Below are 19332 nucleotides of genomic sequence, written 5' to 3' on the forward strand. Positions count from 1 at the left end.
GTTAGTACATTTAATATCATTTTATTAAATAATTTAATCAAAACGTTTAATTATTCATTATGAAGATCAAATAAAACCATTGGGAAAATCCCTTTATATCATTACTTATCACATAATTCGTCTAGGAAATGTTATTTGTCTTCACCCAATCTTTTGGTAATTCCATTATTGTCGAATATTGTATCTTTAATACATAACTCCTCATCTTTAACTATTTATACTTGATTATCATGATTATTGATTATGTCATTAAACTTGTCAGTAATTTCTACATTATTTATCATTCACCGCGATCATCGCACAATACATTATGATAACTGCCCTACAGATGCCCCAATCACTCCTCCTCGCCTCACCCCAGCCCCCCCCCCCCCCCCCCCCCCCTTCAGTCCAAATAATAAAAACAAACCAACCAATAAAAAAGACACCAAAAATAACCCAACAAATAACTGATCTTCCGTTAACATAAAACGGTATTTAATATCCCATTTAAACATTTTTATTCAGTTCAATATTGTGATAATAAATGAGAGTTACTGAACGGACATACTCTTTGTAATGACATGGCATTTTTAACTTTTTGTGTTAAATAAATGATTGTCTAATTTCATTTTGTATTCATAACTCTTTTAAATATCTTAAACCGATCACACAAAAAAATCCATTAAATGTAAGTAAAACTTTTCAATAAAGTTGTTGGAGTTCTTCACAGACTACACAGAAAGGTGGGCCTATGTAAATTTACATAAATCTTGTTCTAAATTTCGGGTTAAATTAAATATATAATCCGGTCATGGTTTTGACCGATATCGATTTTGATCTATATTTAGCGAGGAATGGTTAAAATGTACATTCTACAATATGAATGCATTATAAAAATCGATCTGTATAATTTTCTATACTATCTAAGGGTTTGAACATACAGTATACTTGATCAGGGCATTTTGAAATGTAAGCAATTATGAAATATCGAAGGAATAAAATATATATTTAATACAGTTAAATGATCGCGAATATTAACGTAATAAATGTATTAACGTTATAATAGTTTTGACATTTAAAGATGGGTAAAGAAGTGTTCCAGATAATATTAGACAATCAAAGTGGAGTGTTCTACCCTGGTCAACCCGTTACCGGAAGAGTAGACCTGGAATTGTTTGATAGTCTAAAAGTCAGGGGTGAGTCAAATATTTTCTTGCCAAAGATTACAAAACAACTTTTTTTCATGTCGAATAATTATTTTCCGTGGTAATGATTAATAAATATGTTGATTTTAAATTTATACAGCCATTGTTAAGCATTGTGATTCAAAATGTGCTCATCTTCAACTCAATAGGTGCTAATAGTTTCTTCTTCTCTTTAACTCTTGTTTGATTTCTGCATCGACTTTGACTCCGGTCTGTTGAATTATTTATTAGGTCAAATAAAATTAAAAATCGAATTTTCACCTGTAGCGGGATTATTACATGCTTTACAACATAATCGGCTTATAAATCAACCTTTTGTTGGTGGAAGGGAGGCAACTGACCCATAATTTTGACGAGTTTGTTGTCTCGAAAGGGTAGTTACTGTTTGGCAGTTGTCATACGATTCACATTACATTCTATTTAACAATGGAACAACACTAAATAGACAATGCAGGTATTTAAATGGATATGTTCGACTTTAAGTCTGCAAACTACAAGTCTGCGGATTGAGAGGTTATTCATAAATGTATGCATTCATAATGTTTCATTCAAATCCATTATCATACGCACAGAGTTATAAATAATTAATTCGACATTTTGTTCTATTTAACGTTATTTATTGCTTTATGATTTGCAAATTTGCATGTATAAAACACACAAACGTTGACAGAGCGCGTAACCAATGCCCAAAGGTATCATTATAATGGTAAGCTCAATGCACGCCAGAAATTAGTTCAAAATATACATGCAAACATAATCTGACGAAGGACATGTTGTTTCTTGATTAATTATATTTGGTGTAAAAAACATGACCATAATAGTTAGTTTACTTCCGTAACAATTACTCCTATCGGTGTCAGAAACGGTATTTGCCAGAAATTACTATAATAGATAGATACCTAATATTTACTTCATGTAATAAGAGGAATACATTCATTGTAATAAGATACCTAGTAGTTTCTTGAGTGGGAAGGGTATACTTTTCTTGTTCATAGATGGTTTTTTAAGTGGACCAGGTACTCTGAGTGGGACAATGATGCTTCTCATATTAAAAGATGGCTTTGTGAGTGGGACAGGAATACTATTCTTGTAAATTGATGTTACTGAGGGATAGAACGGGTATAAAATTCTTGTCAATAAATTGTTCTGTGAGTGGAACTGTTATACCATTCTTGTAAATAGACCGTTATGAAAATGGGACGGGCATATCATTGTTATAAAACGACGGTGCTGTGAGTGGAACGGACATACCCTAACTGTAAACAGATTGTACCGAGAGTGGCCCCTCTTGTATAAATAGACATTTCTTTGAGTGGGACGAGCGTACTCCTCATGTAAATAGATAGTTCTTTGAGCGGGATGAGCTAACCCCTCGTGTAAGTGGGGCGAGCTATCCCCTCGTGCAAATAGATAGTTCTTTGAGAGTGGCGAGGTTACCCCTTGTGTAAATAGATAGTTATTTGAGTGAGACGAGTTAATCCCTCGTGTAAATAGATATTCTGTGAGTATGACGGATTCCTGGATATACTCGTCTTGTATGCAGCAAAACAGTATATAATCGTATGAAATCGGTTAGGGCTATAACACAATGACCAACTAGCAAAATTGAATTATTATTAGTTCCTATTGCAATGAAGTACTAGTACATAAATGCCAATAGAATATACCCAGAACCTCAATGCAGAACATTCCTGCAGCCTCAACTGTCCGCTCAATTCAAGAATTTGATAGTCGGCTCCCTTAAACTAAGCTTGGATAGGAGGACAAAATCTGTTACAATATACGTGATTTAGTTTTGTAATTTATTGCCTCCGGTGTTACTTCATTGACATTATTATAATTTTCCTGACGCTACTTTTCAGCTATCAACCTGCATTTTAGGGGCTATGCAAACGTGCATTGGACAGAAAGGAGCGGGGGTAAAAATAAACGAACACGACATTACTCTAGTAATGAGAGTTACATGAACAATAAAGTATGCTTGTTTGGAAAAGGTAAGTTGTAAATATTATGATTATTCTATATATTTTTACCAATAAATGAATTTGCATCTTTTCAAGTTAATAAATTTCTGCGAGGCGAGATGTTGAATTTGATTGTGTGCAGTAATTGTTGGTTAATTTTGTTGTTACTGTATATAACGTTGATGGATGCAACATCTCGAATATTAAATGCATTTGAATGTAAATTTTTTTATCTATATCCAGAACAACATGGTGAGGACAGCGTGAAACTAGAACCTGGTAAATACAGTTACCCATTCAATTTCCAGCTTCCGCAGGGGATACCGTCCTCATACGAAGCCACTATCGGCCGGGTTCGATACTTTATACAATCAGAAATTGACATCCCATGGGCGTTTGATAAACAGACAAAACGAATGTTTACAGTTGTTAATCTACTTGATCTGAACACAGTTCCAAACGCTATGGTAAATATTAATGTACATGTATTTTGCATAGTTTGTGTAATATTATGGTATCATTGTCGTTTTGGTAATCGTCACCTAGATCAAAAGTAACAGATATAACTAGATAAAGTAAAAATGCACTCTGATTATTTATTTATATAAAGAACAAAACATGTCGTTTGAACAGGCAAAATGCTCCCACACCATTCCCCCTCAAAGCTGGGTTCATTAAAGGAACGTGACCTTTTACTCCAACGAATGCATGTACTATAAAGAAAGTGTAACAAGACTAATACAGTAACAAACACTGAGTCTTTCCTACTTTCTCAGTGTTCCAAAATATTTCAAGAAGCATCCACCAGACACAAATATCAATGTACTATTTTAACATCAAAGTTCATGTAGCAAACTGTTTAACTGGTGTGGCAAATTTACGTACGTACAATTGTGACCTTGACCTTTGAGCTGGAAACCTATTTTTGCGAGCGACACACCATCTTAAAAGCAAAGTTATTTTAAAATCCCTCAATATGGCTGGCTTGTTCACCGGACATATACATCAATACTTTTTGGGAATAAAACCCTTTCAAGTAAAGTGTGACATTGACTACTGTTATGTATGGAACATATTACATGTATATAATTTATATCTGACCAGTTGGTTTTTCCAATATTATCATTGTTCTATTTTTAGAACATTAACTACATGTATGTACTAGAACTTTCTTACATGTTGTAGAAAACTCATGCATTATATTTAGATAGAAACTTCTGGAATGATCTTTATTGGTGAAGTTGCTAGATTATGATTACTTGAGAACATAATAGACCTTTCTGGAAACTTCTTAGTTATTATATATAAGGAGACATTTTTCATTAATCTTATCTTTAAGTCATCAGTTACCTTTTTAGTCATCAGTAATCTTTTAAGTCATCAATATATTTGGAGTATTATTCAACTTGGAAATTAAGTGATTTATTGGAGCTTGGATTATTAATTATTCTTGTGGATTTTATTGTGGGAATTTATTCTAAAGTGTTCTTGGATTTAACTTGGATTTAACTGTGCTATTCAAAAAGGATCATTCCAGGATCAGACTAGACATTTGTAATTTTCATTTTTATTTGGACTTCAGGTATTTGTAATCATAATTTGTTATTTTATTTTTCTTTAATAATTTTTCTGTAATAAATTTGTTATTGTTACAAGTTTGTTGCTGGCTTTTCTTTCTCGTTACGCCTGGCTCGTAACAGAAATTGGGGGCTCGTCCGGGATTTGAATATTTCTTTTTGGCTACATTATTGGAAATTATTACCGTTTATTTTACATTTTATTATTACCGTATTTACTCATCTGAGTTGATATCATAGTTGTTCTATTAAGTGTACCTTTCATTTTGAAATTTTTGAAACACATCACTTTCTGAGTTTAAAACCAGCAGCAAGCAGTCATGTCTTTTAATTTAGAAAAGTTTGTAGCTGAACCTTCCCAGGAGGTATTAGATTTGGCTAAAAAAACTGATTTGCTTGATCTTGCAAAAAAGTATAATTTATCAGAAATTAAATCTTCAATGCGTAAACAAGAAATTAAAAATCTTCTGATTCATTATTTTGTGGATGAAGATATTTTTGGACAAGATGCACTTTCTCTGATTGTTGAAACAAACCCAGAAATTAAGATAAAAGAGCTTGAACTTCAATTTAAATTTGAACTAGAAAAAATGCAATTAGAAAATGAAAGGGAAGAAAGGCAGTTACAGTTAGAAAAAGAAAGGGAAGAAAGACTGTTAGAAAAAGAAAGGGAAGAAAAAGAAAGGGAAAGGCAGTTTGAAAAAGAAAGAGAAGAGAGAGAATTTCAGTTAAAAATGAGAGAATTAGAAATCAAAGAGAGAGCAAATCAGTTTGAACATAGAATAAATTCAAAATTTGATGTCACTAAAAATATTAGGCTTGTTCCACCTTTCCAAGAAAAAGAAGTTGATAAGTATTTTCTTCATTTTGAAAAGGTTGCTGAAAATTTAAAATGGCCAAGAGAGCACTGGACATTACTTTTACAGAGCGTCTTAACTGGTAAAGCTCGTGAAATCTATACACAACTTACTGTTGAACAAAGCTCTAATTATGATAATGTAAAAGAATTAATTCTGAAAGGTTATGAGTTAGTACCAGAGGCCTACAGGCAAAAATTCAGAAATTCTAAGAAAGAAATTGGTCAAACCCATGTCGAATTTGCAAGGGAAAAAGAACAACTTTTTGATCGGTGGTGTCTATCTAAAAAAATAAATAAAAATCATGAAAAGCTCAGACAGCTCATGTTAGTTGAAGAGTTTAAAAGTTGTATTCACTCTGATGTTAAATCTTTCTTAGATGAAAAACAGGTAGAAACTTTAGAAGAAGCTGCCCGTCTAGCTGATGATTATTCTTTAACCCACAAAGTCTCATTTTTAAATAAAGGGAAGTCCACACCCTCATATTTTAATTCCAAGTTCAGTTCTGGTAATTTATCTGGCTCATCTAGTCAGTCAAATAGTCCCAAACCAAAGTCATCTGATGAACATAAAGGTCATAATCCCTTATCTCGTCCTACATGCAATTATTGCAAGAAAACTGGACATCTTATTTCTGATTGCTTTACCTTAAAAAGGAGGCAACAACAACGTGATGAGGCCAAACCCACAGGTCTTACCACTTCAAGGTCTGAACCTCAGTCTTGTATTGATAACAATGCAATTTTGAAGGTCAAAGAACCCAAGTCTGATTCTATAATGGAGATTTATGAACCATTCCTTTCGGACGGTTCCGTGTCACTTATCGGTGATACTTGCCCACCTAACCCTATTAAAATTTTAAGAGACACAGGAGCTTCTCAATCTCTTATTTTAGCAGATACACTGCCTTTTTCTGAGAAGACTTCTTCTGGATCTAGTGTCCTTATTCAGGGTGTAGAGTGTGGTTTTTCTAATGTCCCTCTCCATAATATTTATTTGTCCTCAGATTTGGTAACTGGGCCGGTGGCTGTAGGTATAAGATCTTTCTTACCCTTTAAAGGTGTTCATTTATTGCTAGGTAATGACTTAGCTGGAGATAAGGTAGTGGTTAATCCACTTGTAACTGACACTCCTTGTGTGGATCAGATACCTGACCCCATTGAGCAGGAAATTCCTGACCTTTACCCTTCATGTGCAGTTACTCGAGCTATGGCTAAGAAGGCCATTCAAGAAGATAATTATTGTTCAGATATTGACTTAGCTGATACTTTTATAGGTCAGTCTTTTGATAATGAAATGAATTTTTCTCTCACTCCTACTCTGCCTGAAACTCAGACAGATTTTTCAATATCTGACTTTTCTACACCAAGATCTAAAGATCAAGGTCATGACACGCTGTCAAGGTCACAGCTTATCCAGGAACAACAAAATGATCCTGAGATTTCTGTCCTTTTTCAAAAGGCCTTTAGTGAAGATGAAGCTTTACAAGTCCCTGTTTGTTATTATGAAAAGAATGGGATTTTAATGAGAAAATGGCGACCGCCCGATGTCCCTGCTGAAGAGGAGTGGACAGTTAATCACCAAATTGTGGTCCCTAAATCTTATCGCCAGGAAATATTACACTTGGCTCATGAAACACCCATGGCAGGTCATTTAGGTGTTAATAAAACCTACCATAAAATTCTCAATCATTTTTATTGGCCTGGCCTTAAAGCAGATGTATCTAGGTACTGTAAATCTTGTCATACTTGTCAGATGGTTGGAAAACCTAACCAGACAATACCTAAAGCTCATTTACAGCCTATTCCTGCATTTGATGAACCTTTTAGTAGAGTTATTATTGACTGTGTAGGTCCATTACCAAAAACTAAATCAGGTTCTCAGTACTTATTAACTATTATGTGTGCTTCTACGCGCTTCCCTGAAGCTATTCCTTTAAGAAATATTAAAGCCAAAACTATTGTCAAGGCTCTTGTGAAATTTTTCACATTTGTTGGTTTACCTAAATCAGTACAGTCTGATCAAGGGTCAAATTTTATGTCTGGTATTTTCCAGCAGGTCATGCATGAGTTAGGAATTACTCAATATAGGTCTTCAGCTTATCACCCTGAAAGTCAAGGTTCTTTAGAAAGATTTCACCAGACTCTGAAAAATATGATAAGGTCATATTGTTTTGACACTGAAAAAGACTGGGATGAAGGCATCCATTTATTGTTATTTGCTGTAAGAGAATCTGTTCAGGAATCTCTTGGCTTCAGCCCTTTTGAATTAGTATTTGGTCACACTGTCCGAGGACCCTTAAAACTTCTAAAAGAGAAATTCCTGTCTGAAGATAACATATCTTTAAATTTGCTTCAGTATGTATCAGATTTTCGAAATAGGTTGACTAATGCATGTGAGTTAGCTAGGGTTAATTTAAAATCAACACAAAGTAAAATGAAATCAAGGTATGATGAGAATGCTCAGGAAAGAAGTTTTAACCCTGGTGATAGAGTACTTGCTCTTTTACCTATACCTGGAAAACCATTACAGGCAAGATACTTTGGTCCTTATACTATTGAAAAGAAAGTCAGTGACCTTAATTATATTATTAATACTCCTGGGAGGCGAAAGCAAAAGCAAATGTGTCATATAAATATGTTAAAAGAATATTTTGACAGAGATAGCTCAATTAATAAACCTATATCTGTTGTAAACTCTGTTCCACAAAATCAATGTTCAATTGAATCTAATAGGTGTGAAAATTTTGAAAAGTCTGATCCTGGTTCAGCAAAGCTTGAAAACTCTGATATTCTGAAAAATCTGGATGAAAAACTTGCTCACTTAGAACCGTCGAAACGAGATGAACTGAAACAGCTTATTAATGAATATGAACATTTATTTCCTGATATTCCCACACGGACTGATAAAATACATCATGACGTCATTCTTGAAAACTCTGAACCAATAAAACAACATCCATATAGAACGAATCCTGTAAAACAAAAATACCTAAGACAAGAAATTCAGTATTTATTGGATAATGACTTTATCGAACCAAGTCAAAGCAGTTACAGCTCTCCATGTATTCTTGTACCGAAATCAAATGGAACATATAGAATGTGTACAGATTATCGTAAAGTGAACTCTGTAACAAAAACTGATTCATTTCCTATACCAAGAATTGATGACTGTATTGACAAAATTGGAAAAGCAAAGTATGTAACAAAGTTTGATCTTCTAAAAGGATTCTGGCAAGTTCCACTTACTGATAGAGCTAAAGAAATATCAGCCTTTGTAACACCAGACGGCTTATATCAATATAAAGTCATGCCATTTGGTATGAAAAACTCACCAGCAACTTTTCAGAGGCTTATAAACATGGTAATATCTGGTCTACACGGATGTGACGCATACATTGATGACGCAATCATCTACTCTGATGAATGGGAGGAACATCTCACAACTATAAGAGCATTCTTCGACCGACTTAGTGATGCTAAATTGACAGTTAATCTTGCAAAAAGTGAATTTTGTCATGCAATTTTAACATTTTTAGGACATGTAGTGGGACAGGGTAAAGTAAAACCAATAGAAGCTAAGGTCAAAGCTATCTCTGAATTTCCTGTGCCAACTTGTAAAAGACAACTGATGCGATTTCTTGGTATGGCAGGGTATTATCGTAAATTTTGTAATAATTTTTCGGTTATTGCAGAACCATTGACAAATGGCATTTGACAGCCTTAAAGCCATACTTAAGAGTGCACCAGTTCTCTTGGCACCAGATTTTAATAAAAACTTTAAGTTAGCTGTAGATGCTAGTGACATAGGTGCTGGAAGTGTATTGATCCAAGAAGACAACAATGGTGTTGACCATCCCGTTTGTTACTTTTCTAAAAAGTTTAATGAACATCAGAAAAATTACTCTACTATAGAGAAAGAGTGCCTTGCTCTTATTCTTTCTATTCAGCATTTTGAAGTTTATCTAACTTCTTCAAAGTTGCCTGTTGTTGTCTTTAGTGATCACAATCCCCTCACTTTCTTGCATAAACTTAAAAACAAAAATCAAAGGTTGTTAAGGTGGAGCTTATTTTTGCAAGAATATAGTCTTGACATCAGACACATTAAAGGGAAAGATAATTTGATCCCTGATGCACTTTCACGTGTCTAAAACTGTTATTTGCAGTATTTTAAATTTAACATTTATATGATAGGATTGATTATTTTTTGTTGTTGTTTGCTATTGTTTGTAATAGCATTTATATGATATGATTGGTTATTTTTTTTGTTGTTGTTGTTTGCTATTGTTTGTAATACACATATATATGAATGTATAAAATTGTTTAACATTTCTCCTATGTTATTTGTAAGTTACATTGTTTGAATTTATGTAAAAGAAATATTCATTTCATTCATATTTCTTTTTCTTGAAGAGGGGAAGTGTTATGTATGGAACATATTACATGTATATAATTTATATCTGACCAGTTGGTTTTTCCAATATTATCATTGTTCTATTTTTAGAACATTAACTACATGTATGTACTAGAACTTTCTTACATGTTGTAGAAAACTCATGCATTATATTTAGATAGAAACTTCTGGAATGATCTTTATTGGTGAAGTTGCTAGATTATGATTACTTGAGAACATAATAGACCTTTCTGGAAACTTCTTAGTTATTATATATAAGGAGACATTTTTCATTAATCTTATCTTTAAGTCATCAGTTACCTTTTTAGTCATCAGTAATCTTTTAAGTCATCAATATATTTGGAGTATTATTCAACTTGGAAATTAAGTGATTTATTGGAGCTTGGATTATTAATTATTCTTGTGGATTTTATTGTGGGAATTTATTCTAAAGTGTTCTTGGATTTAACTTGGATTTAACTGTGCTATTCAAAAAGGATCATTCCAGGATCAGACTAGACATTTGTAATTTTCATTTTTATTTGGACTTCAGGTATTTGTAATCATAATTTGTTATTTTATTTTTCTTTAATAATTTTTCTGTAATAAATTTGTTATTGTTACAAGTTTGTTGCTGGCTTTTCTTTCTCGTTACGCCTGGCTCGTAACACTACCAATTCAGCTCAATCTGCTTAACATTTATACAAAACTATTTCAAAATACATTGACGAAGAATGGACCAGACACGAACATCTATTCATATCATATCGAAACTTTTGATGTAAAAGTGTGACATTGACCATGATAGAAAACACGACCATCATGACAAATGTCCTTGACCTTTAAGCTACAGACCTGCGTTTTGCGTGCGACATTTACGCAAAATTATTTGAAAATCATTCCATGAATGCCAAAGATATGGACCGAACAGAGAGTATTGACGGACGGAGGGAAGGCCAAAAGACAGACGCTGCAAAACTATATTTCTCAAAAAACTGGCTGGGGCCATCAAAAAAGACACGAGCAAGCTTATCAAATCATAAACCCTTTATAAGAGTGTCACATTTAGCTAACACCGCTTTCAATACTACTTTTATCTCTATAGTACATTTAATTTTCCAATTTCTTTTTTTCCGACCATGGTCATGTAGAGTGGTGCTTCAAAGACGGACCAGAAGACGTTATGTTGTTTATGTTGTGAGTCGGATCCTATATCAGCCATGGTGACCATAGACAGGATAGGGTATGTACCGGGTGAGGGTATCGTGTTTAGGTCGGAGATAATCAACAAAAGTGACAGAGAGATGACATGTAGCAAAGCTCAACTTCTTATGGTAAATAATTTACTTATCTTGTTTCTAACTAATATAGTATGTACTAAACAAATATTGCAATGTCAATGCACTAAGCTGGATATTGTTTTGTCTACAACATCAGAAAACATATAGAATGCATCATGGTAAGCGTTTAAGTCTGTTTACTTTGCGCCAGTTACCTGTTATTTCTACAATGTCAGAAATTAAATTCTATAAATTTAATTATATCTATATTCCAGCTTGAGTCTTACTTACGGTAACATTCCAAAGTCAATTAAAAGTATGATAAATGTACAGAGAGACAAGTATCATACATGTATATACAACAGTAATTAAAGTATACAAGGCAAGGCTGATATTAGAGTAAAGTCATACTTGTCACTTCTAGTATTGTTCTTTTGCAACTCTATTGACCCAATTAGTGAATGAAAACCAATGACAGGTACTTTAAAGAACCAATTATCGGGAATTTATATTATAAGACTTTCTTAGAAAATAATCTAAAGATTATGACCTCCACCCTTTCCACCCAAAGTTAGTAACCAGCACCAAACGTCGCATGGTATTATTTCCCTTATACAATAATCCCGATTTCCAGTGTTTTTACTTAATGCAATATTATTTGCACTTATGACTTCAACAATAATTGAGCCGTGTCATGACAAAACCAACGTAATGCGTTTGCGACCAGCATGGATCCAGACCAGCCTGCGCATCCGCGCAGTCTGATTAGGATCTATGATGTTCGCATATAAACCCTATAACATGTAGAGAAACTGATAGCGAAGAGCATGGATCCTGATCAGACTGCGCGGATACGCAGGCTGGTCTGGATCCATGCTGGTCGCAAATGTATTACGTTGGTTTTGTCGTGACGCGGCTCAATTCATTCACCATTCATGTATACATACATTAAGCGAACGGTTGTACAAACATTCGTCCCAATGTTGTCTCTTAGGAGAAGCCACAATTTAGCTCTAAACCGAGGGGAAACGTGTAACATTTTTTCTGCTTAGCTTTAAACAAAAAATGAGATATTGAGACGTACCAACTGTTTCATTTTAAGCACATTTGTTTCAAGGAAAATGTCGCGCTGTCACGAACTTCACGAACTTCATTTGTAGTTGTGCAAAATTTTTAATGTAGGCCAATTAAGGCCAACACGAAACTTGGAAAAAAAGATTTTCATGACTAGGCACAATTGTAAAACAAGGGGTGTTTTACTAATTAAATTATTTTTTGAGTTATGCCCCTTTTTATTTATTTATTTATTTTTTTATTTATTCTATTTTTATTTTTTTGTTAGAATTTGTTGTTAATAGAAAACTTTGAAATTGTACAACTCATTGTTGGTATATTGTATGACAAGGGACATACCTAAGTGATCTGAATGTTTAGAGTTGTGTCCATTTTGCAAATAGAGTAATTAAACTTCTGTATTAATTCCAATATCTTGAACATTTACAATCACAAAGTCATTAATCTCTTGAATTTATTTTAGCTTTTGCCCGTGTTAAGGAGAGTTGTTACCACATGCGTTGCCCTTGTTATTTTTTTGAAGTTCATAATATAGATATTTCTTCTCGAAATCATGGTGTTGCTTTCAAATATTACAGACGGTTCAATACCATGCAACTTCGAAGACAAGATCGGTTAACAACATAGTTAATGAAATAGCGCACGGGAAAATCGAGGGTGGAGGCACGGACATATGGATGAATGAAAAGTTACATATACCAGCGGTACCTCCGTCCTACCTCCAGGGTTGTAACATCATTGATATCAGATATTATTTAATGGTGAGTGTATATCAATTATGTTTTCCCTCACTTTAAGATAATTTATGATAATTTGTTATGAATTATGTTTACTTCAGTCCTTCACTTCTTTTTATTTCAATGAAGGAAACTGATAATTTTGATTCATGTTGTGAAGAGGGCGATAATGATTTGTCCATGTTAGCTTTAGGTCTTCGACATACAGAAGGACACCCGTAACAAAACAAAATGTTAAAATAGCAGTTTATAAAGTTTTGGAAGACAGAACCAAGCCCATGTCATTACTTTAGTCTGCAATTATTTCTGGCTTCTCGATCTTAATATTTTGTTATCATGAAACGAACGTTACAAATAAACTGTAACTGAAAATATAGTTAATATATTAATATACACAATTCATGTACTAGGTAAGTGGGAAAATAGTAAAGACGAAATAAAGTTACATGTCTCTTTGCTTAATATTTTACTTTGCATTCCTAGCATGAAACAGTTTCTAGAACATTTGCAGTCCATCCTCAGTATATACAAGTAACATGTATAAAATATTTGCAGTAAACTATATATTTTGTTTTAGATGAATGTCGATCCGTCAGGTCTGGGTTTCGATCTTAATGTCCCTGTGGAGGTTGTTATAGGAAGTATTCCCTTGGCCTCAATAGCTCAACAGCATGGTATGACAGTACCTTCAGCACCATCTCAGCCTCTTCCACCCCCTCCACCGGGCGCACCCCAGGGACTCTATTCTGACTCTTCGTTGCCTACAAATATACGTAAGTAGAACAATAAGAACAACTTAATTGTTCATAATTGTGACAATAGATGTATGTTTAATCGCGCCAAAAATATCATTTAACCATTCGGTGAAGATCTTTCAAATACATGTAGTATATTTGACGATCCTGATTTGGCCAATGGGAAATTAATAAATATTTAGAAACTCGTTTTTTAAATGCATTGCATAGTAACAATTATCATACGTAACATAAATATGTTCCTTTTTTTTTTACTTATATGAATTTCAGAAGAAAGGATTGGAGCAAAACACTAAATACCGTATTCCGGTATATACCGGACACGGCGCTTAAAATGATAAAATCTTGCCTTTTTACCCAACGGAATGAACTTTAAAAGGTCTAATTCACTGATTTATGTATGATAATGAATAAATTTTTTTAAAAAACAGCGAAAAAAAACGATATTTGTCTATTTTGTGATCATGATTTCTGCAAGCGTCTAGAGGTACTGATCCAATCCGGTATTGAGTTAAATCCATTTCAGAAACATATTAAATTCAGGATGTCCTTAGCGGTCCAGTGAATTATTGAACGGGCACTGGTCCAGTGAATTATTTAGCGGGCACTATTGTTTTTATCGGACCACTAAAATTTGGTGGTATATAACTGAGAAGGAAATTTTGCATAATACGCATTATTCTATAGAATTCTGCTGAATTTTTTTCAGAACATTTTATTATAATATAATTTCTTTCCCCGCAAAAGTTTTAATATTTTGTTTCTGTTTATAGTAAACTCTCTAAGTCAGTCCAAACATTGAACGAACAAAATACGGAAATGTTTGCAACTGATGGATCACTGTAATGCTTGGACGACTTTCATGTTATGTACTTTTTTCTTAAATGATTTCTAAATTTTGATATAGACCAAAATAAACGTTTGTAGTATATACTATATTTTATATACTATACTATGGTAAAATTTGTTCACTTGCTCCCCATTATGAAAAATCATAAAGCAAATTGTTGTTGTTTTAATTTTAGCTCAAGCAGCATTGGCAGAGAGTGCTTTAGGTCGTGTGAATACAAAAGAAGAAGGGGACACTGACGAAATCACGGGGAACACAAATTTTGCTCCGGTGTATACCTATTATCAATGGGACAAACCCGATCCGAACCAAACGTTCGCGGTACAGATGAACGAGGGTGACACGGAGAACTGAATGATGTCCCTATGTTATATAGACATTAAAACGTTTATGAAGTTAGTTTATTAAGTTAAATACGTAAAACGAGAAAGAAATCTCTGTTACCATATAAAAATTAGGAAGTGTGACGAGCAGCATTCCGAATGTACCGGAAATACTGTGAGCGGGTTTTCCCTTTTCAGTGTGCATAATATATGTTTTACATTTGTTATTGCGACTTTTTCATCTTTTTCGCAGTACTTTGTCAAAAAGTATTTGACAGCAATAGATGATATTTTTAAACAAATCTCCGTTACATAATAGTACTTGTTGGCACGTTTTTATCTTTATACGGGGTAATAATAAAAATATATAACGAAGGTGTTTATCATTTATTGAGCACATATACACATAGCCTATACTTCTGATTTGCGATATTTTTGTGATGTTTTGTTAAATAATTATAAGTTGTAAAACATAAGCATTTTTTACGAAAATCTTTATTTATTTTTAGGGAATCAAGCGAATATGGAATGTGGTTATAACGCTTAAATCCAGTAATATATACATATAACTTACTCGGCAGCAATTAGTGTAGATATATGATATCGAGTTTTAAGAACCACTTTGCAGTTATATGGAAAACTCCCTACGGTCGTCTTTATACAAACTCTTGCCCATATTATAAGACGCGGTACAGATATACCGTATCAGCCGTATGGTTTAACAATGTCATGGTGATTGAATAACAGCTGATACCTAAAACTGCCCACTCTTTTTATAAATTGAACGGTATAGGTAAATTCTGATGGATATTTACCGAATTTTCGGTAATTTCATTAAGCCACGTGAGTTATAGATCGTTTTAATCAAAGTTAAAGATTGAATTGAATTATGGAAAAATGTAAACTTGTTCAGTCTCTATATACATTTGGATGGGCATATTCCTGATGACCTCGAACAGATTCGATTTGTATTTGTTTGGGTCGCCAGACCAAAGAAATAATGGTAGCGAAATTTCAGACCCTAATGTTCTTATTTGCAAATACCGAAAGTAGTTTAAACTCCTCAAAGCAGTTACTTCCCTTCATATGTACATTAACGCCGAAAAATTAAGGGGAGATCACTGCGTAAAGATTGTCATATGACAGGCGCATGAATTTTCGTAACGAAAAAATAGTTCCCGATTGGTCGAAGATTTCTAATATTTGTTTTTCTTCTAGATATACATGCTTATATTCGCTCCATGATTATTTACTTCAGTGTTAAATAACATACCATAATAACCCACTCTGTACTACAAAAATGATAAATAAAAAAACCCCGAAGAGCGAGATTTATTGACGGAAAATGTTTGCATTGCGAAATTCTCCAGTTCGCTTTTCATTGTAAATATCGCGACATTTCATTTTTAATTAATAATCAAGCACCATCAAACCGATCGGAATGATCGGCTTTTATTAATATGACCGACTAAAAGGCTCGAGAAGTTGCCGTCGCCCTTTCACAAAATCTGATTTCATTCCATAAGAGGCGCCGCGCTTCGGCGCGGACGCTAACAACAGGTTTACCGTGAACAAAATATATCGAAATTAATAAGGGTTCAGACTCTAATTAAGAATAATATGGTATTCTTCAGAATGTTATCTTATAACTCCCCGTGGTCGAGGGGGTTTACACGCTCGCTTTAGAAGCGAGAGGTCCGGATTTCAAATCCCAATTCAGACAACTCTTGTTTTGTTTTTTTGTTTGTTTTTGTTTTTTTACATTGTTTAATTGTTTAAGCCAAATAAACATTGAATTGAATATCAGTGTTGCAATTAGTCTTATAGCCAATTTACTATAGTTATAATACTGGAAACAGATTTTGGTGACACTTTACAAACAAATTGGTTTATAATCTCACAACCTTTACCTTTCTGGCATTCTGAGACACAAACAAATTCAGCGCCTTCTGTGCTTTGATTTTTATTCTCGTGAGTTTAGAGCACCTGTATGTTATGTTTAAAATGGGCTAACAATACTTATATACATAATCAAACTAAATTATTAATCGCATCAAGTCATCTATTTATAATGGAATAATTTAACTATAACATTTTCTTTATATTTTCACACATATTGTTTTCCCTTTAAAAGGCTCAACTTACGTCCGGAAGCCTAAAATCATAACAATTTCAAAATCTTGGATATATCAATAAAGGCACAGAAGTATATCAAGACTTAGTATTAATTTGGAAATTGATATTTCGGGCGATTTTTTCCCCGATTTGAGTTAAAAACGATTAAGCGCCTTTAATTTTAGGTCATTTAACACAACAGAAAAGCGAATGAGCCGATGTTTTGCAAACAAGTTATTAATAGACATCATATGATAAAATCTAGAAAAATATTTCAAGTCCTGTATTTTACAATATAATCTCAGCGGTGTCCCTTTAAGCCATTATTGTTGTTTCAAATGTTTGGTTTCATAACTTATTACACTTTATGTTGACAAATAAAAATGAAGGGTTTGTTTCTTTAAGAAATTTTGTTTCATGTTTTATGGTATTCATACAGACTAAACACACAACTCTGTCAACCCTGTAAGAAAGTCACATAAGAGTTATTTACCTTACACTTGAGATTTTTTTTGCAATTTCCGGACATTTGAAAATCAGATACATTTGTATTTACATTTCAAAAGTATTTCCTCTTCACACCCAATCTTTGTCTTGAACTTTAAAAGACTGTAGTTCTCTAGCAACATCTGAAGTGCTAGTTTCGCCTTTTATCGCGTAGTCAGTACTGTATGTCAGACGTCATCACATATCTTTCACTAACATTGAAGAGTTATTCGTCTTCAATATCTTAAATATTCAAGCAATGACCCAACAGTATGGTCTTCTAATTTAAATGTAAAATTATTTACTGTTGTGATATAAAGAAATAAATACATTATCATCGGTATATGTCCATTATCCAAGCAACAAGCGAGTTTCTCACTTTCAATGAATTAAGATGGAATTAGCGGACAAAATAAACAACATCTAAATGTTTATCATAATATATCATAAATATGCGAAATTTCCCGAATTGATAGTATTGCTTGGTAGTAAACATTAACAGAAATGTGATTAACTAAAATTTATTCACAATAACGCAAAACGAAATATCTTAACAGATTTATTTCTCTTACATATTTATTTACAGTGAAAACATTATTCATATGTAGCAGATGTTTTACACATACATAAGTTAAATTAAATTCACATTACAGAACGTTTAAATGTTGTGGTGCATCATAAATTCTGGTATAATGTGCGGTGATTATAGCTTATTACAAGTTCTACATTATAAACAAGGCTAATGTAGTACATGGTATATGAGAGCATTTATCACAACATTCACTTAGCTTTATAGTGTTCACTATATCACTGAATACATCAAGGTGCGATATATTGCAATCAGTGTCTAAGATAACAAAAAAAAGTACAGAGATCGATGAATCTTCTTGAAGGCAAGTAATCTGGTCGCCAGAAAAATCTAAGCTACCGAATTTTAACAAGTTCAATAATTTCATATTGAGTAAACACAGATTTGGTATTTTCGGGCTAAGCCCAGGTGATTTATATCGTATTTTTGACGCCTAAGTCATGCTTTATCTTTGTTTCACGCTGCTTTATTACACCTCTTCAAATATTTAAACCATTTTCAAACGAAATATTACATCCGGGCGACTAGCATAAATGTTGCCTATAAATCATAATAAAATTGATCCGTTTTGAAAAAAAGCTCACCAGGGGAAATGCATTATTTGCTGGTCCTGACAGAAATAACAAAACGGATAGATGTCAGGGAGGTTTGGTATTTTTATCAACGTTTCGTAATAACCTCATCAATTATGAGATCAGGGCTTCATTATCTGAAAATAAATATTTGGCTTTTGTATTTCACAAAGTTGATTTTTAAACAAGACAGTCGCATACATACGTTTACATGAACAATGTTGGAAGTGTTTTTAACTTTGCTACGAAATGTCATTTACATCACTTTATTTATGTGCAGTGACAATGGATCAATCGATGTTACTTAAAGCTAATAATAAAAGCTGTTAAAAATGTCAAGGCAACATTGTTATGTCAATCAAATATAAACCATTATTGAAAATTGATCATTTTGTCGTTTGTAATGAAATATGTTTCAGTTTCACGTTTCCGATGATATATGTATGCCTTTATTTTACAATGCCGTATATTGGCCTCCAACTGTAGTATTTTAATCCCGTATTAAGCTAATCCATGTGGTGTGAACTTTGACTAATATATCAAATGGATAACCAGTATTTCTATCACTTGGTTA

At 33.2% G+C, this 19332-nt stretch overlaps 1 protein-coding gene across 1 annotated transcript; it reads left to right on the top strand.

The window, feature by feature from the left end:
• Positions 1–880: 880 nt before the first annotated feature.
• LOC132747946 (arrestin domain-containing protein 3-like) lies at positions 881–15371 on the top strand. Its single transcript, XM_060737481.1, has 7 exons — positions 881–1178; positions 3050–3181; positions 3395–3618; positions 11129–11311; positions 12910–13092; positions 13646–13841; positions 14849–15371. The coding sequence occupies exons 1-7, from the start codon at positions 1064–1066 to the stop codon at positions 15025–15027; spliced, it is 1212 nt and encodes a 403-aa protein (XP_060593464.1). The 5' UTR covers positions 881–1063; the 3' UTR covers positions 15028–15371.
• Positions 15372–19332: the final 3961 nt, after the last annotated feature.

The sequence above is a fragment of the Ruditapes philippinarum genome, unplaced genomic scaffold, assembly GCF_026571515.1.
Source record: "Ruditapes philippinarum isolate M1 unplaced genomic scaffold, ASM2657151v2 ctg11988_1_1_1_1, whole genome shotgun sequence".
In the NCBI taxonomy this organism is placed as follows: Eukaryota; Metazoa; Mollusca; class Bivalvia; order Venerida; family Veneridae; genus Ruditapes; species Ruditapes philippinarum.